The sequence below is a fragment of the Protopterus annectens genome, chromosome 2.part0 (genome assembly GCF_019279795.1).
Source record: "Protopterus annectens isolate FY-2018-M chromosome 2.part0, PAN1.0, whole genome shotgun sequence".
Classification (NCBI taxonomy): Eukaryota; Metazoa; Chordata; order Ceratodontiformes; family Protopteridae; genus Protopterus; species Protopterus annectens.
Window position 1 is genome coordinate 715,160,482 of NC_056728.1, and position 17,921 is coordinate 715,178,402.

Sequence of the window (17,921 nt, forward strand, 5' to 3'; positions counted from 1 at the left end):
GACATAAGTTGCTAAAGATTTGTGCATTAACTTCAAGAAGTTGATTTTGTTCGTACTTCTCAGATAGACCCCTAATAATCAGATTGTTCCTCCTACTTCTAGCCTCTAGATCAAGGATTTTTGTTTGCATGTAATAGATCGTTTTGTCTTTCGTTTTTAATTCCTCTTTTATGTGTTCGATTTCTATCTCATTAGATTTAGATCTTCCATCAACAAGATCTAGATGGTCAGCTATTTTATTGATCGAGGAGCCGAAAGAGCTCATTTTCATGGTTAATTCTTGGATGGCCGCTTGCAGAGGTAACAGAGTGCTTTTCAGCTCATCCAGTTGTAGCGATCCATCGGCCTTCTGTTTAATCGGATCCTTTGGCTGCTCCTGCATGGATTTGGATGATCTCAACCTCTTTGCCTCTTTTTCTGGTGATGTGGAGATGGCTGATAGTTTGGATTTTGTGGTTTGAATATCCATAGTTTCAGCTTCCTGTGGCATTGTAATCTCTGACTCTATCCTCATGGGTGCTGTCAGTTATTCCGTTGCTGAAAGTTTGGGCCTGTATAGAACCACGTGTACCTTTGTTAGCTTTCAGTTGCTGGTTGAAATAAGCAGGACTAGAGTACTAAAACTATTAGTTTAGTGTAAATTCCTTATATATTTAAAAATTGAAACATAGAAATTCAATGGTACAAGGTCGTAGCCTATGTAATCTTGAGTTTGTAAGGTTAACCTACTAGATGGAGATGGAGCTAAGACGAGATGGTGCTTCTCAGACGACCACCATCTTAGAATCCAGGATAGCTGGCACATTTCACTTGCTGCGCTCTGCTCCGCTCCTTGCAAACATGCTTTATATAAAAAATAAAAAAAATATTAAATTACATTGCCAGAATGCGGTTGGACAGTGCAGGTAGTGTGTGTTGCTCTGCGGACACAGCATCATACTCCCTACACTGATTCAATAACCATGCTCCACGGCTCTCCCTCGGCAATGTGCCATGATTAATATGCATGGTGCGCTGCCAGGAGGGGAACCACATGTATATGGACACAGTAACATTCCATGTAGGCTCTACATTATGCCTACATGGATTTTATTAAATCTAGGGGAGCATGTTTAGCACTTCAACCTCCTGAAAAAGAAAACTTAATTAGTCATGTCATTTTTATTTCACAGCAGTATTAAATATTTTTCTTCAACTGCGTAAAGTGCATCAGAATAAAGTGATTATGTGTACATATATCTCCATATGTAAGTCATAATTTCATCCAAAATTATTGTTTGTCCTTATGCTTTTCTTTTTAATAGCAGGAATACAGTTCTATAGAACATTAAATGAGTCTATCAATGGAAGGCATAATTCTGTTTGTTTTGTTTGTTTTTTATTAAAAACAAGGTTTGAATGCTTAATTAAATTATTTATGTTTGAATTATTTATTATTTTAAAACTAATTTATGTATTGTAAAAATGACAAATGCTTTGTTTGGTTCTTTTCTTGAAGTACCTGCCAGAATTCTGAATGCTCCTGTTTCCAAGAATGTTTCCTTTGGTTCAGATATAATGTTGCAATGTACAGCCACAGGCATTCCAGTTCCCAGCATCACATGGCTTGACAGTGGAAAAGCAGTAAGTAAAAGTGAAAATAAAGTTTGCTAATTGTAGAACAAGTTCATGATTTATACACAGACTCATCTGTGGTCATGCTAATAATGGGAAAGCAATTTGTATCCAACACTAAACTTTGACACCAAATTGCAAAAAAACAGGTTGTTTCTTGTTGACAACTTAATGTAAGGATAGTTTATGACATCCATTAATAACCTCCAGTTAAACCAAGTCAAATGACTTTTTAATGAATATGAGATCTACATTGCTTTTATCAGTCTTTGCGGTTTTAGTAGACTGCTTAATAACCAGCAAATGCCTCCTACACATTTCACTATGAATAAACAAGTCAAATGAAATGTTTTACTAATTTTTAAAGTGCAGAAAATAGTTTACAAGCTTCATGTATATTGAACTGCTAAGATGCATCCTGTTTGTTTAGCAGGCATACAACAGTTGTACGAGTCTTCACTTCAGTATGTGTCTATTAAAGTGTCTATAAATAATGCTGTTAATGATTTGAAAAATGTGTGTTAATTATGCATAGTTTGATGTAAGAATCAGTGGTATTACTATGAAAGATGGTCAGGAAACAAATTCATAACTATTGTTTAATATAGCAATAACCCACGCCTGGGTGTGGGTAATGCTGGATTTACCCACGGTTGGCGTGGTTTGGTCACGAGGGTGAAGCCCGAGGGACCAAACAAAGCCAACCATGGGTAAATCCAGCATTATCCACAACCAGAAGTGGGTTATTGCTATTATATAATGACATTATTTAAGAAAAAAAATAATTACTTTTCTTAAATAATGGCATTGTATAATGCCTCCTTGCTGCCCTTCCGCAGCTGTCTGGTATTCTGCGGCAGTTCTGATGTACTGCGCATGCGTATGCCTACGCAGTACATCAGAGCTGTGGGCAAAAGCAATGGAGAAAGCAAGATCTCCGTTGCTTTTTACAAACTGTTTCGCTATGTTAAATGGGTGTAACATAGCGAGACAGCTTTAAAAAAAGCAACGGAGTCTCCGTTGCTTTTTTAAAAGCTGTCTCGCCATGTTAAACCCATTTAACATAGCGAGACAGTTTTGAAAAAAGCAATGGAGAAAGCAAGATCTCCGTTGCTTTTTAAAGTGTCTCACTATGTTAAATGGGCTTAACATAGCGAGACAGCTTTAAAAAAAGCAACGGAAATGCTCCGTTGCTTTTTTTAAAAGCTGTCTCACTATGTTAAACTCATTTAACATAGCGAGACAGGCTGTAAACAGCAATGGAGATCTTGCGTTCTCTGTTGCTGTAAAAAAAAAACGAGTTATACTGATGGAAAAAGTCCAGGGGACCGGACCTTTTTCCATTACTATAATTCCGATTTACAACGTGCATGCTGACCAATCAGTATGCACATTTTGGAATATTAATGGGGGGTCATAGTATAATATCTAACAAATTACCTTATCGCCTGTCATTCAGCTGTGTAGCTGTAAGAGCATGAGTGATAGGAGTTCAGGTATGTGAATGAATAGTTGACATACCTCTAGTCATTTCTTCTGGGACTCTAACTGTGAGGACTGACAGATTTAAAATACTATTTACCATTTATTTTAGTGATGGTTACATACAGGAGTAATTATAGAGATTATTAGCTGCCACGTTTAGTGGGTTGAGAACCTACTGCCTGAGCAGGATTTTGTTGTGTGGAATTTGTTTGCAGGATATTGAGCAGAGAGGAAGTAGAGTGAGCGTAGAGTGAGCAGCAGCCTCTGTTTTCTTCATATTCAAGCTGTCTTAATACTGTGTGTGTGTGTGTGTGTGTGTGTGTGTGTGTGTGTGTGTGTGTGTGTGTGTGTGTGTGTGTGTGTGTGTGTGTGTGTGTGTGTGTGTGTGTGTGAGACAATGTGTATGTGTGTGTGTGTGAGACAGTGTGTGTGTGTGTGTGTGTGTGTGTGTGAGAGACAATGTGCATGTGTGTGTGTGTGTGTGTGTGTGTGTGTGTGTGTGTGTGACAATGTGTGTGTGTGTGTGTCTGTGTGTGTGTGTGTGTGTGTATGTGTGTGTGTGTGTGTGCGTGTGTGTGTGTGTGTGTGTGTGTGACAATGTGCATGTGTGTGTGTGTGTGTGTGTGTGTGTGTGTGTGTGTGTGTGTGTGTGAGAGAGAGAGTGTGCGATATGATCTTTTACAGATAAGTTTAGTTGCAGGTGTATGAGAAGTGTATCATCCACAATGTAAGAGGGAGTCTAATCTCCGCTGTCAAAAAATATAACATTTTGTTTTTATCTTTTTGGGGAAATAGTTTGGTATGTACTTGCCAATAGTTTGGTAAGTAACTGGTCATTTTTGTATATTAGTCAGTAAGTAATTACTGCTGAAAGCCAACATACCAAGAAACTTTCTTCTGTTATTGTACCCTCCCATTTGAAGGCTTTATGTAGCTGGTGCTGTGTATGTTCAGGAAAATTCCTACTGGGTGATAAGAGTCTGAAATGCTGCTGTCAAATGTTCCTTGTACAGATACAAGTATGACCAATATATTTGTATGTCATGATACTTCAACATTTTGAGATACACTATTTTTTATATTTATTTATTTAGTTAGTCAGATGGTTATTTTATTAAGTGGGTAAGTGTGCTGGTCTACTGACCCTTTTCAGTCACGTTCCAGGAGAAAACAAGTAAAACCAACATACAAAGTATAGAAATATAACATAAAATATCAGTAACAATTTATAAATATAAAACAAATAAGTGCAACTATATACAACTGAGTAAATATTGTATAGATACAAATAAAGGGAGACAACCTGCATGCAAAAATAACTTGGTTAGATGCACAAGCTGTAAGTCATGTGTACTATAATGGTAAGCATTTCAGAATTTGCATTATTGTAGATGAATGGGAAGCATCTCCTTTGCAGACAGGAGAATGCATGCTAGCATGCAGATAGATGCTTATTTTGGAGGTGAGCCTTTAATGCGTTTTTGAATTCCAGTTGAATGACACCCAGTGGGAGCATGAAGTATTACACCTGTGGATTGTAAACCTGTATGGATAGGAAGGACTATGAAGATACATGTAGCTGTAACAGGTAGCATGTGCTGGAGCTTGGAGGCCAACCATGAAGGAGGAAGAGAGGGATGGTCCATTAAGAGAAGAGGTAGTACAAACTGCCCCTCCCCCCACCACCACCACCACATGACTCTTGTTTAGGAATGAAAGGATAGATTGAGCTACCTGGGCAGGAAGCAATGGGTTGTGGGGCTGTTGTTGGGAAGCCAGACCGTTTCCTTACAGAATGAATTGGCCAGTAAGGTACAGATAGAGTAAACATCAGGATGGTCCTGTGGAGGGAATAAAAAAAGACAAATGGAAGTATTAAGTGTAGAAAATAAATCAAGCCATTTCAGAAACTTACAGAGCAAATGCAACATGTTTGTTGAAAGCCATAAAATGAAACTTACTTTATCTGATTATGAAAATAATATTGATGATTATGATTAAACATGTGGAAAATATATTATTATTATTATTATTCCTTTAGCCCTAAGCAAATGACTTTGGCATGAACAATATGTCATATGGTTATTTATAATGCATGTTTTACATGACTGTGTATGTGGGCTGATGAGCTTGATGTTTGAAACTGTGTCGCTTATAATAAGGAAGCAAGGTGTGAATACTGCCTCTGTGTTTTCATTTTAACTGCCAGACAAAGAAGAATAAAATACCATTTGCTAGAGTTCCTCTTCTAAAGATAAAATACTAGGAAATTACAGTTTCAGTTTTACTGATATTGTAACATATACAGTGCTGCAAAAATTAATGAATTATAGTTTATGGAGCAAAATTATGCATATTAAATTATTTTTGAATACAGACAGATGTATGTTACATATCTTGTCTAATGAAGTTCAGTGATATGAACAAAAACACTTGTCTTGTTTTATATATAGTGTACAGTTTAGAATGGCAGCTACCCTGGGTAACTGACCACCAAAAAGACAAGCCAAATACAATCTGAGTAATTTGACAGGGTAGCAGTAATTATTTTATGGTCAAAAGAGGAGTACTTGAAAGATTTAACAGCATTATGAAAGCTAGTGCTGAAGGATGCTAAAAAAGTAGATTATTGGGGACTGGCCCTTTAAGCAAGCTCACCTGAGTTAATGGGGACTGGCCCTTTCATCAAGCTCACCTGGGTTAATAGGGACTAGCCCTTTAAGCAAACTCACCTGGGTTAATGGGGACTGGCCCTTTAAGCAAGCTTGCCTAGGTTAATGGGGACTAGCCCTTTAAGCAAACTTGTCTGGGTTAATGTGACTGGCCCTTTAAGCAAGCTCACCTAAGAAATTAGCAGTGACCTTCTTTTATCTAAGGAGAATGTAGGCACAACAAATCTTTAGTCATTGGGAAGTTGAGTGGAGACTTGACCACTTGGTTGTGGAATTGTTTGTCATCAAAAAGGACTTTGATTATGGGCCAACTGGCTCTGAGGTTGAAGTCCTGAGTAGGGTCTATATTTCCCAGTGAAACTCCTGGAAGCAGAAAACACCAAAGGTAGTCTGATAAACAGACTTTGTTGTCACATTCCAGATGGTGAGATTTTTAAACTTCTATTGGAGTAACTTAGATACTTTGTAACTTTTCTTGGAGTAATGCGTATCTATTTTTCCTGAGTGTATTGCTGTGGTTTTGTAGCATGGGGAGGAGACTATACTCCATAAAGACTGTTCTACAGGTCTGTGTTGGCAATGTGCAGTTCCAGAAAGACTATTAGTTGTGTAAAAGATAATTCTAAATACCTGTTTGAGCTGTTGCTGCAAACATGACAAAATGGACTGGATTTTTATTTTGCTATAACTTTCATCACTACTTATTTTTTCTGAAGTGAGGCATGTTTATCTTCTTTAAAGTATTATGCATAAAAAATCACAAAATATATTCATGTATACATACACATACACACAAACACACACACATATATATGTATATATATATATATATATATATATATATATATATATATATATATATATATATATATATATATATATATATATATATATATATATATATATATATATATATATATATATATATATATATGTGTGTGTGTGTGTGTGTGTGGATTCACTTCATAATCTTGAAATACTGAAATCTCAAATTTCAGTTTTTCGAGACCATGAAATCGAATCCATACAACACCGAAACAGAAAAACCGCGAAGCCCAAAACCGTGAAATTCAAAACACCTAAAACACAGCACACACCAGACCAAACATATACCACAACACCCACATCACAACATAAAAAAGCAAAACATTACACATCCACAAACCTACAACACAAATAAGTTCAAAGCACATTAAAGGAATGAATACTTAACACCACATTAAAGGTTTTGAAGTAATTTTATTCATAGTTTTATTTTTTTATTTTTTCGCTCTAGTAGTGTTTTCAGAAGTTTTTGGTGGGATATATATATATATATATATATATATATATATATATATATATATATATATATATATATATATATATATATATATATATATATATATATATATATATTGAGAGAGATACATATACATACATACATGCACACACACACATACATATATGTAAACATACATATATATATTCAAATAAATATAAAGGGATATGCTTTGAAATAATGAAATAATGACGTACAGAAACATTAAATGAAAAGACATTGATCCAAAAGAATTGAAAAACAAATCAACAAAAAAATATATATATCAGTACCAATTTATGTAAAACTAAGATAATTTTTCAGAAGCAGGTTTATAACTGTTGGATTTGAGATTGCTTGATTACTTTAGGGGATGATTTTGTAAAAGATCTTTATTATTATCAGGAGTCCCTGAGAAGGTTTGGGGAGTTAATAGTGAATGTAAAGAGATGGCTGATAGATCACAATTTACCAAGTGGCATTAGAATAATGTCTGCCAAATTTAATGTGAAATAAAAGGTGTTGGAAGACAGTCTGTGTTTAAATATAGGCAATAATGGCAAAAACAGGAGCATAGAACATATATTTTTATAGTGTACAGTTCATAAAAACATTCACTGCGGTGGTGGTGCTGCAGTAGCGTTGTCGCCTCACAGTAAGATGCTGTCCTGTTCGATTCTCAGCTAGAGCGTCTTCTGTGTGGAGACATGCGTGAATGGGCGTACCTTCGTTGAAGGTTGTGTGTCAGAGCTGGCAACTCGGCACGTAAAAATGTACTGCCAATCATTAGCGGACCAGAGTTCCACTGTTGCGACCCCTAACCAGGAAAAGCCAAAAGATACAACAACATTTACTGCGGTGGTGGTGCTGCGGTAGCGTTGTCACCTCACAGTAAGACGCTGTCCTGTTCGATTCTCAGCTAGAGCGTCTTCTGTGTGGAGACATGTGTGAATGGGTGTACCTTTGTTGAAGGTTGTGCATCAGAGCTGGCAACTCGGCATATAAAAATCTACTGGCAATCATTAGCGGACCGGAGTTCCGCTGTGGCGACCCCTAACCGGGAAAAGCTGAAAGACACAACAACAGTTCATAAAAACATTCGCTCTTAATATTCTTCAAGGCTCAGATAATTTTGAATGCTATCATGACAGCATTTTATTTTGTTTTGTTTTGGGCAGTTGAAATGTTTGGCGTCATTTTATTTCAAATGCTCTGCTGGCTTTGATAGAAATTTGAATGATGAGGCAAGGTAAAACTCATAGTATCAAATACAATATATCAGTGTGCATATCTGCATGCTAAAGAGCATTAAAGAAAAGCTGTATGCTGTACTTAGTAAGGAATTAACATCAAATTGCAAACTGTATCTTGGGCAGTTTGGTTTCACTGGTATAATATTTTGTAATTGTGGGATGTCTTGCGAAATTAACCAGTAGTTTTATATGATCTCTTGTACTGAACATGTGCTCTTGTTATAGGTTAGCATGCACCGTGACATGTTTGTGGGTTGTTTAATTTTTGATGGCTGATGACAAGTATATAGTATTGGTTTATATTCTGAATCACATAAACTAATGACTTTTTCTTGTATTTGTAATATTTCCCTTATCATTATAGCCTCGAGAGATAAAGTCTTACTCAGTGGTACAAAGTTGTATTATCATCAAGTCATCATCAGTGTTAAGTTTAGCAACCCACAGAATCTGATGTTTGGTACATTCTTAGAAATAAAATTAGGGTGCATGCTTGTTTGATGAACATACATATGTATTCTCCTTCACAGGTTTCTTATATAGCTCAGTCTGAAATTCCTCTTCCTGATTGTTTATGAGTGAAATGTCCAGAAAGTTAATCTGATTGGTTGATATTTGCTTCTTAAAGCTAAGAAACTCTGTGTAATGAAAAATATAACTGAAGAAATCAGGATGCCTCTGAGCCATGCCAAACAAAAAAAATCATCTACAAACCTTCAGTAGAATTTTATTTGAGGTTAATAAGGATTCACATCTGAAAGTATATGTTGCTTTTCCCATCTATACATTATGATGTTAGCATATGAATTTACTACTGGCGTGCCCATGGCAATGCCATAAACAATTGTATTTGGAAAATGAGCACATTATTGGTTAGGGCCTGTGTTAATAGTTCACAGAGCAAAGCAATGTATTCCTGTGAGTATGTAGAACATGTGTTAAGATATTCAGCCACATGTTGTATTCCAATATGATTTGGTATCATGGTGAAAAGTGAATTAACATCTAATGTAATAAAGATGCACTCTCTTAAGTCTTGTGCTTTTAATCTTGAGATTTGTTGGAGAAAGTCCTTAGTATTTTTAATAGTTGTGCCAGTATGTTCAAGACCGATCTTTAGTTTTCCATCCAAAAATTTAGAAATGGACTCCATGATCCAGCCTCTGGCTGAGAAGATTGGTCACATGGGGGGATTTGTAATGGATTTATGTATTTTGGGAATTCTGTATATGAAGGGAATGTGTGGTGAAGTAGTTATTAAATATTTGTTTAAAGTAGTGTCTATGCATTTATCAGAGTGTAACTTGTTCAGAAAGTCTGTCAGAGACTTAACAATTACTGTGCATTCCCTTCTAGTTATTGGCTCGTATTCCATAGTTTCAAACATCTGTTGCATTGCATCCAGATGGGATGACATTTTTAGAACCACAGCACCACCTCTTTTATCGGCTCTTTTAATGATGATCTCTTTATTGTTCTGAAGAGACTCAATGGCTTTGAACTGGTCATGTGTTAAGTTGTGAAATGACCTTGGTTGTTTTAACTGATACAACTGATAGATCTCCTTTTCTACAGCCTTCTCAAATGCTTGTAAAATCACATTATTTGGAGGTATGAAAGTACTGTTCCTTCTATATTGACTTGGTGTAGGACTCATTTTAGAGTCAATCTATCTGAAGAAGCACATGGATAGGTGTGAAAGTGCTTGTCTTTCTCTTGGATGTTTTTAACATTTTTATACTGTTATAGTTAGCATTTTTATGCTGTTTTATTAAATTTTGGAACTGCTACTTCATTAGATTCAGCTGTGTTGATTGGTTATTCTTCTTCTTGGATTGTTTGACTTGTGTTTAATCAGTCTTTATCCACCTGCCTTGGTTTGCCTTTCTTGTCAGATCATACAAAAGTACTGGCTAATTTTGCAAGTCATTCCACAATTACTTAGTGTTATGCTGCGGGAGCGTTGTCGCCTCACAGCAAGACGTTGTCGCGTTCAACTCTCAGCTAGAGCGTCTTCTGTGTGGAGGCATGCGTGAATGGGCGTGCCTTCGTTGAAGGTTGTGCATCAGGGCCGGTAACCTGGCACGTAAAAATCCACTACCAAACATTAGCTGACCGGAGTTCCGCTGTGGCGACCCCTAACCGGGATAAGCCGAAAGACACAACAACAACAACAACATACCAGTGCAACCACACTTTGGATATAAAAGATCAGCCAACCTGAAAAACAGACTGCTATAAGGAACAAACCAAGGATTTTCAATTTCATAGCAAGAAGAAGGGGACCTTTAAATGTAATAAATGCATCTGTTGTTCATGCACATACACTGAAAAATCTTTCAGACATCCAGTATATGATGGAGACTTTGTGATAAATTCATATGATAACTGTGAAATGCAGCATCTAGTTTATTTAGCCAAGAATACTTTGAAGACAGCTTGGTACAGCAGTTTGAATCTCACACCTGCATCTTGACATCCCCTGAGAAACTATAAAAATCAATCAGAGGAGGTTAGAAAGGATTCAGAAGAAAGATTTGATAAGCAATTCACAAAAAACAATGGAAGGATATATGTATATCTCCCAAATGTGCAACAAAATCTAGAAGATTTAGGATGTTTGCTTGGAAATGTTTACACAGATATATTTTATACTCCAAGCAGACTCCAGAGAATGTTTCCTCAGTTAGACAGCAAATGGAGGTGTGATGGGGAAGAAAGTGGTACTTCACATCATGTTTTCTGGGGAGTGCAGTGGGTTGGCACACTTTTGGGGAGTGCAGTGAGTTGGCAGACTTTAAGGATTCCCTGCGGGATGCACTTTCAGAGATGCTGGGTGGGTGGACTGATGTGATGAAAGAAATGATTTTTCTGATCTATGATACAGAATCAGAATTGCCTAGACATGGTAATGTGTCTAATTATGATGGCTGACAAAAAAGCAATTGCTATAAAATGGAAATCAAAATGTAAACCAACTATATTAGAAGTAGTGAGTATAATTATAGAGATAAAACATCTGGAACTGAGATCTTTAGAAAAGGGTATAAGCAAACTACATAGTTTAATTAACCAAATGCACACAATGCCCAGCTTACTACTTTGGCATGACTAATCAAAAATTGAAAGAGCACATTGGCAACCATATGTCATTGCTGTAGTACTGCATTTTATACCCATTACTGTAGTGCTGTTCTCCATACCCATTGATGTAGTGCTGTGCTCTATATCCACTCCAATAGTTGTGTGCCCATTACCCATTCCTGTAGTGGTGTGCTCATTACATATTCCTGCATTGCTATACTCCATACCCATTCCTGTAGTGGTGTGCTCATCACATATTCCTGCATTGCTGTACTCCATACCCATTCCTGTAGGGATGTGCTCCATACCATTTCCTGTAGTAGTGTGACCCATACCATTCCTGTAGTGACATACTCCATACCCATTCCTGTAATGGTGTGCTCCATACCCACTCTGTAGTGCTGTACTCCATACCCATTCCTATAGTGATGTGCTCCAGACCCATTTCTGTAGTGGTGTGCTCCATAACCATTTCCTGTAGTCCTGTGCTTCATACCCATTCTTGGAGTGCTGTGTTGCACACCTATTCCTATAGTGGTGTAGTCCCTATCCATTCATGTAGTGCTTTACTCCATACCCATTCCTGTAGTTGTCTGTTCATTGGCCACTCCTATAGTGGTGTCCTCCAAACTCATTCCTGTACAGCTGTACTCCATACCCACTCCTGTAATGCTGTACTCTGTACCCATTCCTGTACTAGTGTGCCCCACATGCAGTCCTGTATTGTTGTACCATAACCACTGCTCCTGTGCTGTACTCCATACCCACCCTTCTAATGGTGTAACCCATAGCCATACAGTAATAGTGTGTTCAACACACATTTCTGTAGTGCTGTACTACATACCCATTCCTGTAGTGGTGCTGTCCATAGCCATTGCTGTAGCTTTGTGAACCATACTCATTCCTATAGTGCTGTACTTTATACCCAGTATTGTATTCGCCTGCTCCATACCCACTGCTGTAGTGATGTGTTCAATATCCATTCCTATAGTGGTGTTCTCATTGTTCATACCACTAGTGCTGTACTCCATACCCATTCCTGTAATTCTGTGCTTTATACTTATTCTTGGAGTGCTCTGCTCAATACCTATTCCTATAGTGGTGTAGTCCCTATCCATTCTTGCAGTGTTGTACTCCATACCCACTCCTTTAGTGGGGTGTTCAGTATCCATTCCTGTAATGGTGTGCTCCAGACCCACGACTGTACTGCTATACTTCATACTTATTCCTGTAGTGATGTGCTCTATACCCATTCCTGTAGTGATGTTCTCCCTAGCAATTGCTGTAATTGTTTACTCCATGGCCACTCCTGTGGTGGTGTGCTCCATCCCCACTGCTGTAATTTTGTGTTCCATACCCATGCTTACAGTGTTGTACATTATGTCTATTCCTACAGTGGTGTGTCCCATAACCATTCCTGTAATGTACTCCATACCTATTCCTTTAGTGTTGTACTTCATATCCATTTCTGCAGTTATGTGCTCCATACCCATTCCTATAATGGTGTGATCTTTACCCATTTCTATAGTGGTGTGATCTTTACCCATTTCTATAGTGCTGTATCTAATTCCCATTCCTGCAGTTGTGTAGTCCATACCCAGTCCTGTAGAGCTGTACTCCACCCCTATTCCTGTAGTGGCACACTCCATACCCATTTCTATAGTGCTGTATCTCATTCCCATTCCTGCAGTTGTGTAGTCCATACCCAGTCCTGTAGAGCTGTACTCCACCCCCATTCCTGTAGTGGCACACTCCATACCCAGTCCTGTAGTGTTGTTCACAGTACACATTCCTGTACTAGTGTGCTCCATAACAATGTTTATACTGTTGTATTCCATACCAGTTACTGTGGTGGTGAACTCATTATCCATTAAGGTATCATTGTACTCCATACCAGTTCCTACAGTTTGTACTCCATAGCCTCTCCTGTAGTGCTATATTCCATACCCACTCCTGTAGTCGTGTGCTCCTTACCCATTACTGCAATGCTATGCTCAATATCCATTTCTATAGTGGTGTTCTCATTACTCATTCCTGTAGTGGTGTGGCCATTACCATATTTTCTATACCCATACCCATATCCTTTTAGGATTGGATGTGCTCCATAACTGTTCTTGTAAGTCTGTATTCCATACCCATTCCTTAACTGGCGTACTCCATACCTATTCCTGTAGTGGTATGCTCTGTGCACAGTCCTATAGAGCTGTACTTTATACCCATTCCTGTAATGCTGCATTTTATACCCAGTACTGTAGTGCTGTGCTCCATACCCATTGCTGTAGTGCTTTACTCCATACAAATTCTTGTGCTACCATACCTCATACCCCTTACCCAGTGTTGTAGTGTGTTACCCATTCGGTACTTGGTGGTGCAAGGTACTAGTTAGGTAGCATTGCTGTAGTGTTACCCATACCAAATGCTTTAACTCATACAACCCATGCGCTCTTGCCCTTTCCAACATGTACTTTTGTTCTGTGTACCATTCCCACCCATTCATGTACTCCATCTGGTGTCCTGCTGTGCCTGTATTGTTGCACTCCATATCCTTTATCCTTTATCTATCTCTGTAGTGCCATAGCCCCTACCCATTCCTGTAGTGCTGTACTCCATGCCCATTCCTGTAGTTGTCTGCTCCCTAACTATTGCTTTAGTTGTATACTCTATATCTCTTCCTGTGGTGGTGTGCTGTATACCCATTGTTGTAGTTTTATGTACCCATTCCTGTACTGCTGTACTCCATACTTGCTTCTTCAGTGCTGTACTTTATATCCATTCCTGTAGTTGTGCATTTCATACCCATTCATACCGCTCAACTGTCCAGATTTTACACAGAATGTCCCGATTTTTACCTCTTATTTTTGATTTGTTCCTCATAAAATTTGTGGTTTTCTGGCAAATCATTGAGGATTGAAGTCACCACTTAATGCTAAATAATGACAGACATTTGAGTTTCAGACTTCATATCCTTCAGAAACTATATAATAATATAAAACTTGTCATTCTAGAAACTTTCTAAATTTAAAGGAGCAATATTTAAAGTCTGTCCCTATTTTTGGACCTTTGTCCCCCATTTTTTCTGGCTTTGTCCAGATTTCTTGCTCTGAGAAGTTGAGTGTTACATATCCATTCCTATAGCAGTGTGGTCTTTACCCATTTTTGTAGTGCTGTATTCCATTCGCATTCCTGCAGTTGTGTGCTCCATACCCATTCCTGGATTGTTGTGCTCCATACCCATTCCTATAGTAGTGTTTTCCACATCTTTTTCTGTAGTGTTGTACTCCATACCCATTCCTGTAGAGGTTTTCTCTATACACATTCCTATAGTTCTGTACTCAATGCCCATTTATATAGTAATGTACTCCATAGCCAGTCCTGTAGTGCTTTTCTTTATATCCATTCCTGTAGTGCTGTATTTTATACTCATTACTTTAGTACTGTGCTCCATACCTGTTGCTGTAGTGTTGCGATACATACCCATTCCTGTAGTGGTGTGCTCCATACCCATTGCTGTAATGATGTGATCATTAGCCTATCCTTTAGTGGTGTACTCCATACCCATCCTTGTAGTGGTGTGGTCCATATCCATTCCTATAGTGATGTACTCTATACCCATTGCTGTAGTGGTGTGTTCCATATCCATTCCTATAGTGGTATACTCCATACCCATCCTTGTAGTGGTGTGTTCCATATCCATTCCTATAGTGGTATACTCCATACCCATCCTTGTAGTGGTGTGGTCCATATCCATTCCTATAGTGATGTACTCTATACCCATCCTTGTAGTGGTGTGGTCCATATCCATTCCTATAGTGATGTACTCCATACCCATTGCTGTAGTGGTGTGTTCCATATCCATTCCTATAGTGGTATACTCCATACCCATCCTTGTAGTGGTGTGTTCCATATCCATTCTTATAGTGGTATACTCCATACCCATCCTTGTAGTGGTGTGGTCCATATCCATTCCTATAGTGGTATACTCCATCCCCATCCTTGTAGTGGTGTGGTCCATATCCATTCCTATAGTGATGTACTCTATACCCATTGCTGTAGTGCTGTGTTCCATATCCATTCCAATAGTGCTATACTCCATACCCATCCTTACAGCATGCTTATGGTATAACAACAGTTTCAGAGTACAAAGGTATAATAGGGATCAAATGAGAAATAGTAATTAGGAACGGACGTGGAGTACACAACTACAGAAATGGGTATGGAGCATACCACTATAGGAAAGGACATAGAACACAGCCCACGTCAGTACAGGCCAACAGTGAGTATAATAAAAAGTTATGGTGCCAGTGTGCTGTTATCTCTTTAGGGTCTGTATGAAGAGTACAAGACATGCTAAGTTAGTACTACGTTTCAGCATCTTGAGTATACACCTATGTACCCATTATTGTATATCTACTTATGCGTGCAAGAGCAGTTAGTCCTTCTCTGGCTGTGCATGTATAGAACTTGAAAATGTTAACAGAATGGATGGCAGAACTCTGATATGCTGTCTTTTGTGTTTAATGGAAGAAGAGCAAGGAGAGGTGTAGTACTGCTCTTACAACACCAGAGTAGGTGCCTTCCTGAGTCAAGACCACTGCATTGACATTACAACACTGTGGCTGCAGGCAGCCATGATACACAAACTGTCTGTCTCTGAAGAGTAGTAGTAGTACTTGCAGTCATGCTCTACTGCTTGCTTGGTGTCCAGATACTGCTGTCTGTCTGTCTGTCTGTCTGCCTATAAACCCAGTTTACTGCTGAATCACAGGATGGCCATTTCCCTGAATGTCTCTGTGTACATATTTGCTCAGTAGAGCTTGATAATTTAACAGTATTTGTAATAATATTTGTAAAGTATAATGAAACATTTGGGGAACAGTAGAGCTCTTTTGAGTGTGTACCTTTAACTCCCAGTGGGTGTGGCTTCAGCCTTTAAAAAATGAAGTTATCACCTTACAGTTTTAACAAATACTTATTGACAGAGGTCATATATCAACACAGTTGTGTTTGCCATCATATAGGCTTCAAGATAAAATGTTCTGATGCCTTGTGTGTAGCATGGTTTTGGAATTATTAATGCAGATATGAACAGGCAATATTTGACACCTGGAGGAGCAGTAGGAGGTAACTGCAGATGCACCTGTAGACGTCACTCGGCTGTAATGAGTTAAGTACTTACAAGAGGCCTGAACATCTATGAAAAAAAAAACACTTCCTAAGTCATAATGTAATTTACAATACAGTCAACATAAACACAAAGGAGCAGAAATGACAATCATTACCTTTGCTCTATCATGTGAAAACACTTCAACAATTCTGAGTTGAAAATACAATATAAAACAGAAGAATTTGTTTTATCATTCTGCAGACATCAGAGAGCTCAGATTTTATGGCCCCACCATTTGCATAACATGTTTTGTACTATGCCACAATTTTGTTTTAATATAGCAGTACTCACCATAAACTGGGGAATGTTGAGAATATAGAATCACAGCCTGAAAACCAAAGAGCTGAAAGAATAAGTAGGATTGTAAGTTACTAGTGCTGATACTACCAACAGCAATGTCTCAATCAATGTAGTTACTAGAGTTATACGAAAGTACAACCATACAAAATCTGCTAACATACAATGCAGCTCACCTCTAAAATCTTTTAAAAAACAGACATTTGGTGTTAGGTGATTTTTTAGCACAAATGTCTAAATGTTATGTTAAATATCTCTCATCATAATTAAAACTTTAGAATTTCTACAAATTACTGTATCAATGCCACCTTGTAAGTCCCACTCATTGTCTGATTTGACAGAACTTATTTTTCAACCAACATTATTTAACTTTGAATTATTAAACGTAGGAGTATATTACCAAGAAATGATCGAAATTTGTGTTCCTTGAGATATACTTGTGTGGGTGTTCCGAATTATTAAAGTCTACTGGCTTAGTAATGAGTGACTGAAATGTTGTGTCTTTTGAAATATGCGTATGTGGGTGTAACATTTCAATGACCACATATCTACTTATGACATTAGACAGTGTGCACTTAACTCATTCAGTTAAGTTGCCCAAGCACTTGTTGGCTATCACCCATATAATGGTGTTAAGGGATCTAAACCGCTAATGTCGTCCTTAAAGCTGTCAAGAACTGCAGTGATAATGGAACACATTTCCCTGCTCTGAAATAAATGAGGGTTACAAAAAAATCATTCATGCCAGGGTCATATTACAGAAGAAAAGTTCACATAGTATGACATTTATAGTCATGCATTTGCTAAAAAAAACTATGCTCAAGTAAATGACATCAATTCATTATTTCAGTAACTATTTTACAAAAAGTTCCAGAAACACAAAACATTGTTGCTATGTACTACAGTAATGTTGACTACAATAAAAAGTATTCATTATTACTTTATTATCTGCCATAGTTCCTATTTAAATGTCTTTGTCAGACACTGTACTCACATCTTATTTATGTTATCTTAAACTGTTATAACAAAGTTTGATGGTATATTTATTTACT

General features: G+C 37.7%; 1 protein-coding gene across 1 annotated transcript in view; it reads left to right on the forward strand.

Annotated features, from left to right (window-relative positions):
• Positions 1-17,921, forward strand: part of MUSK (muscle associated receptor tyrosine kinase) — a 1,728,668-nt gene that overhangs the window by 966,558 nt on the left and 744,189 nt on the right. Inside the window, exon 6 of the mRNA XM_044061034.1 lies at positions 1,499-1,623. Coding sequence (XP_043916969.1) covers positions 1,499-1,623 — 125 coding nt within the window. The remainder of the gene's footprint in view (positions 1-1,498; positions 1,624-17,921) is intronic.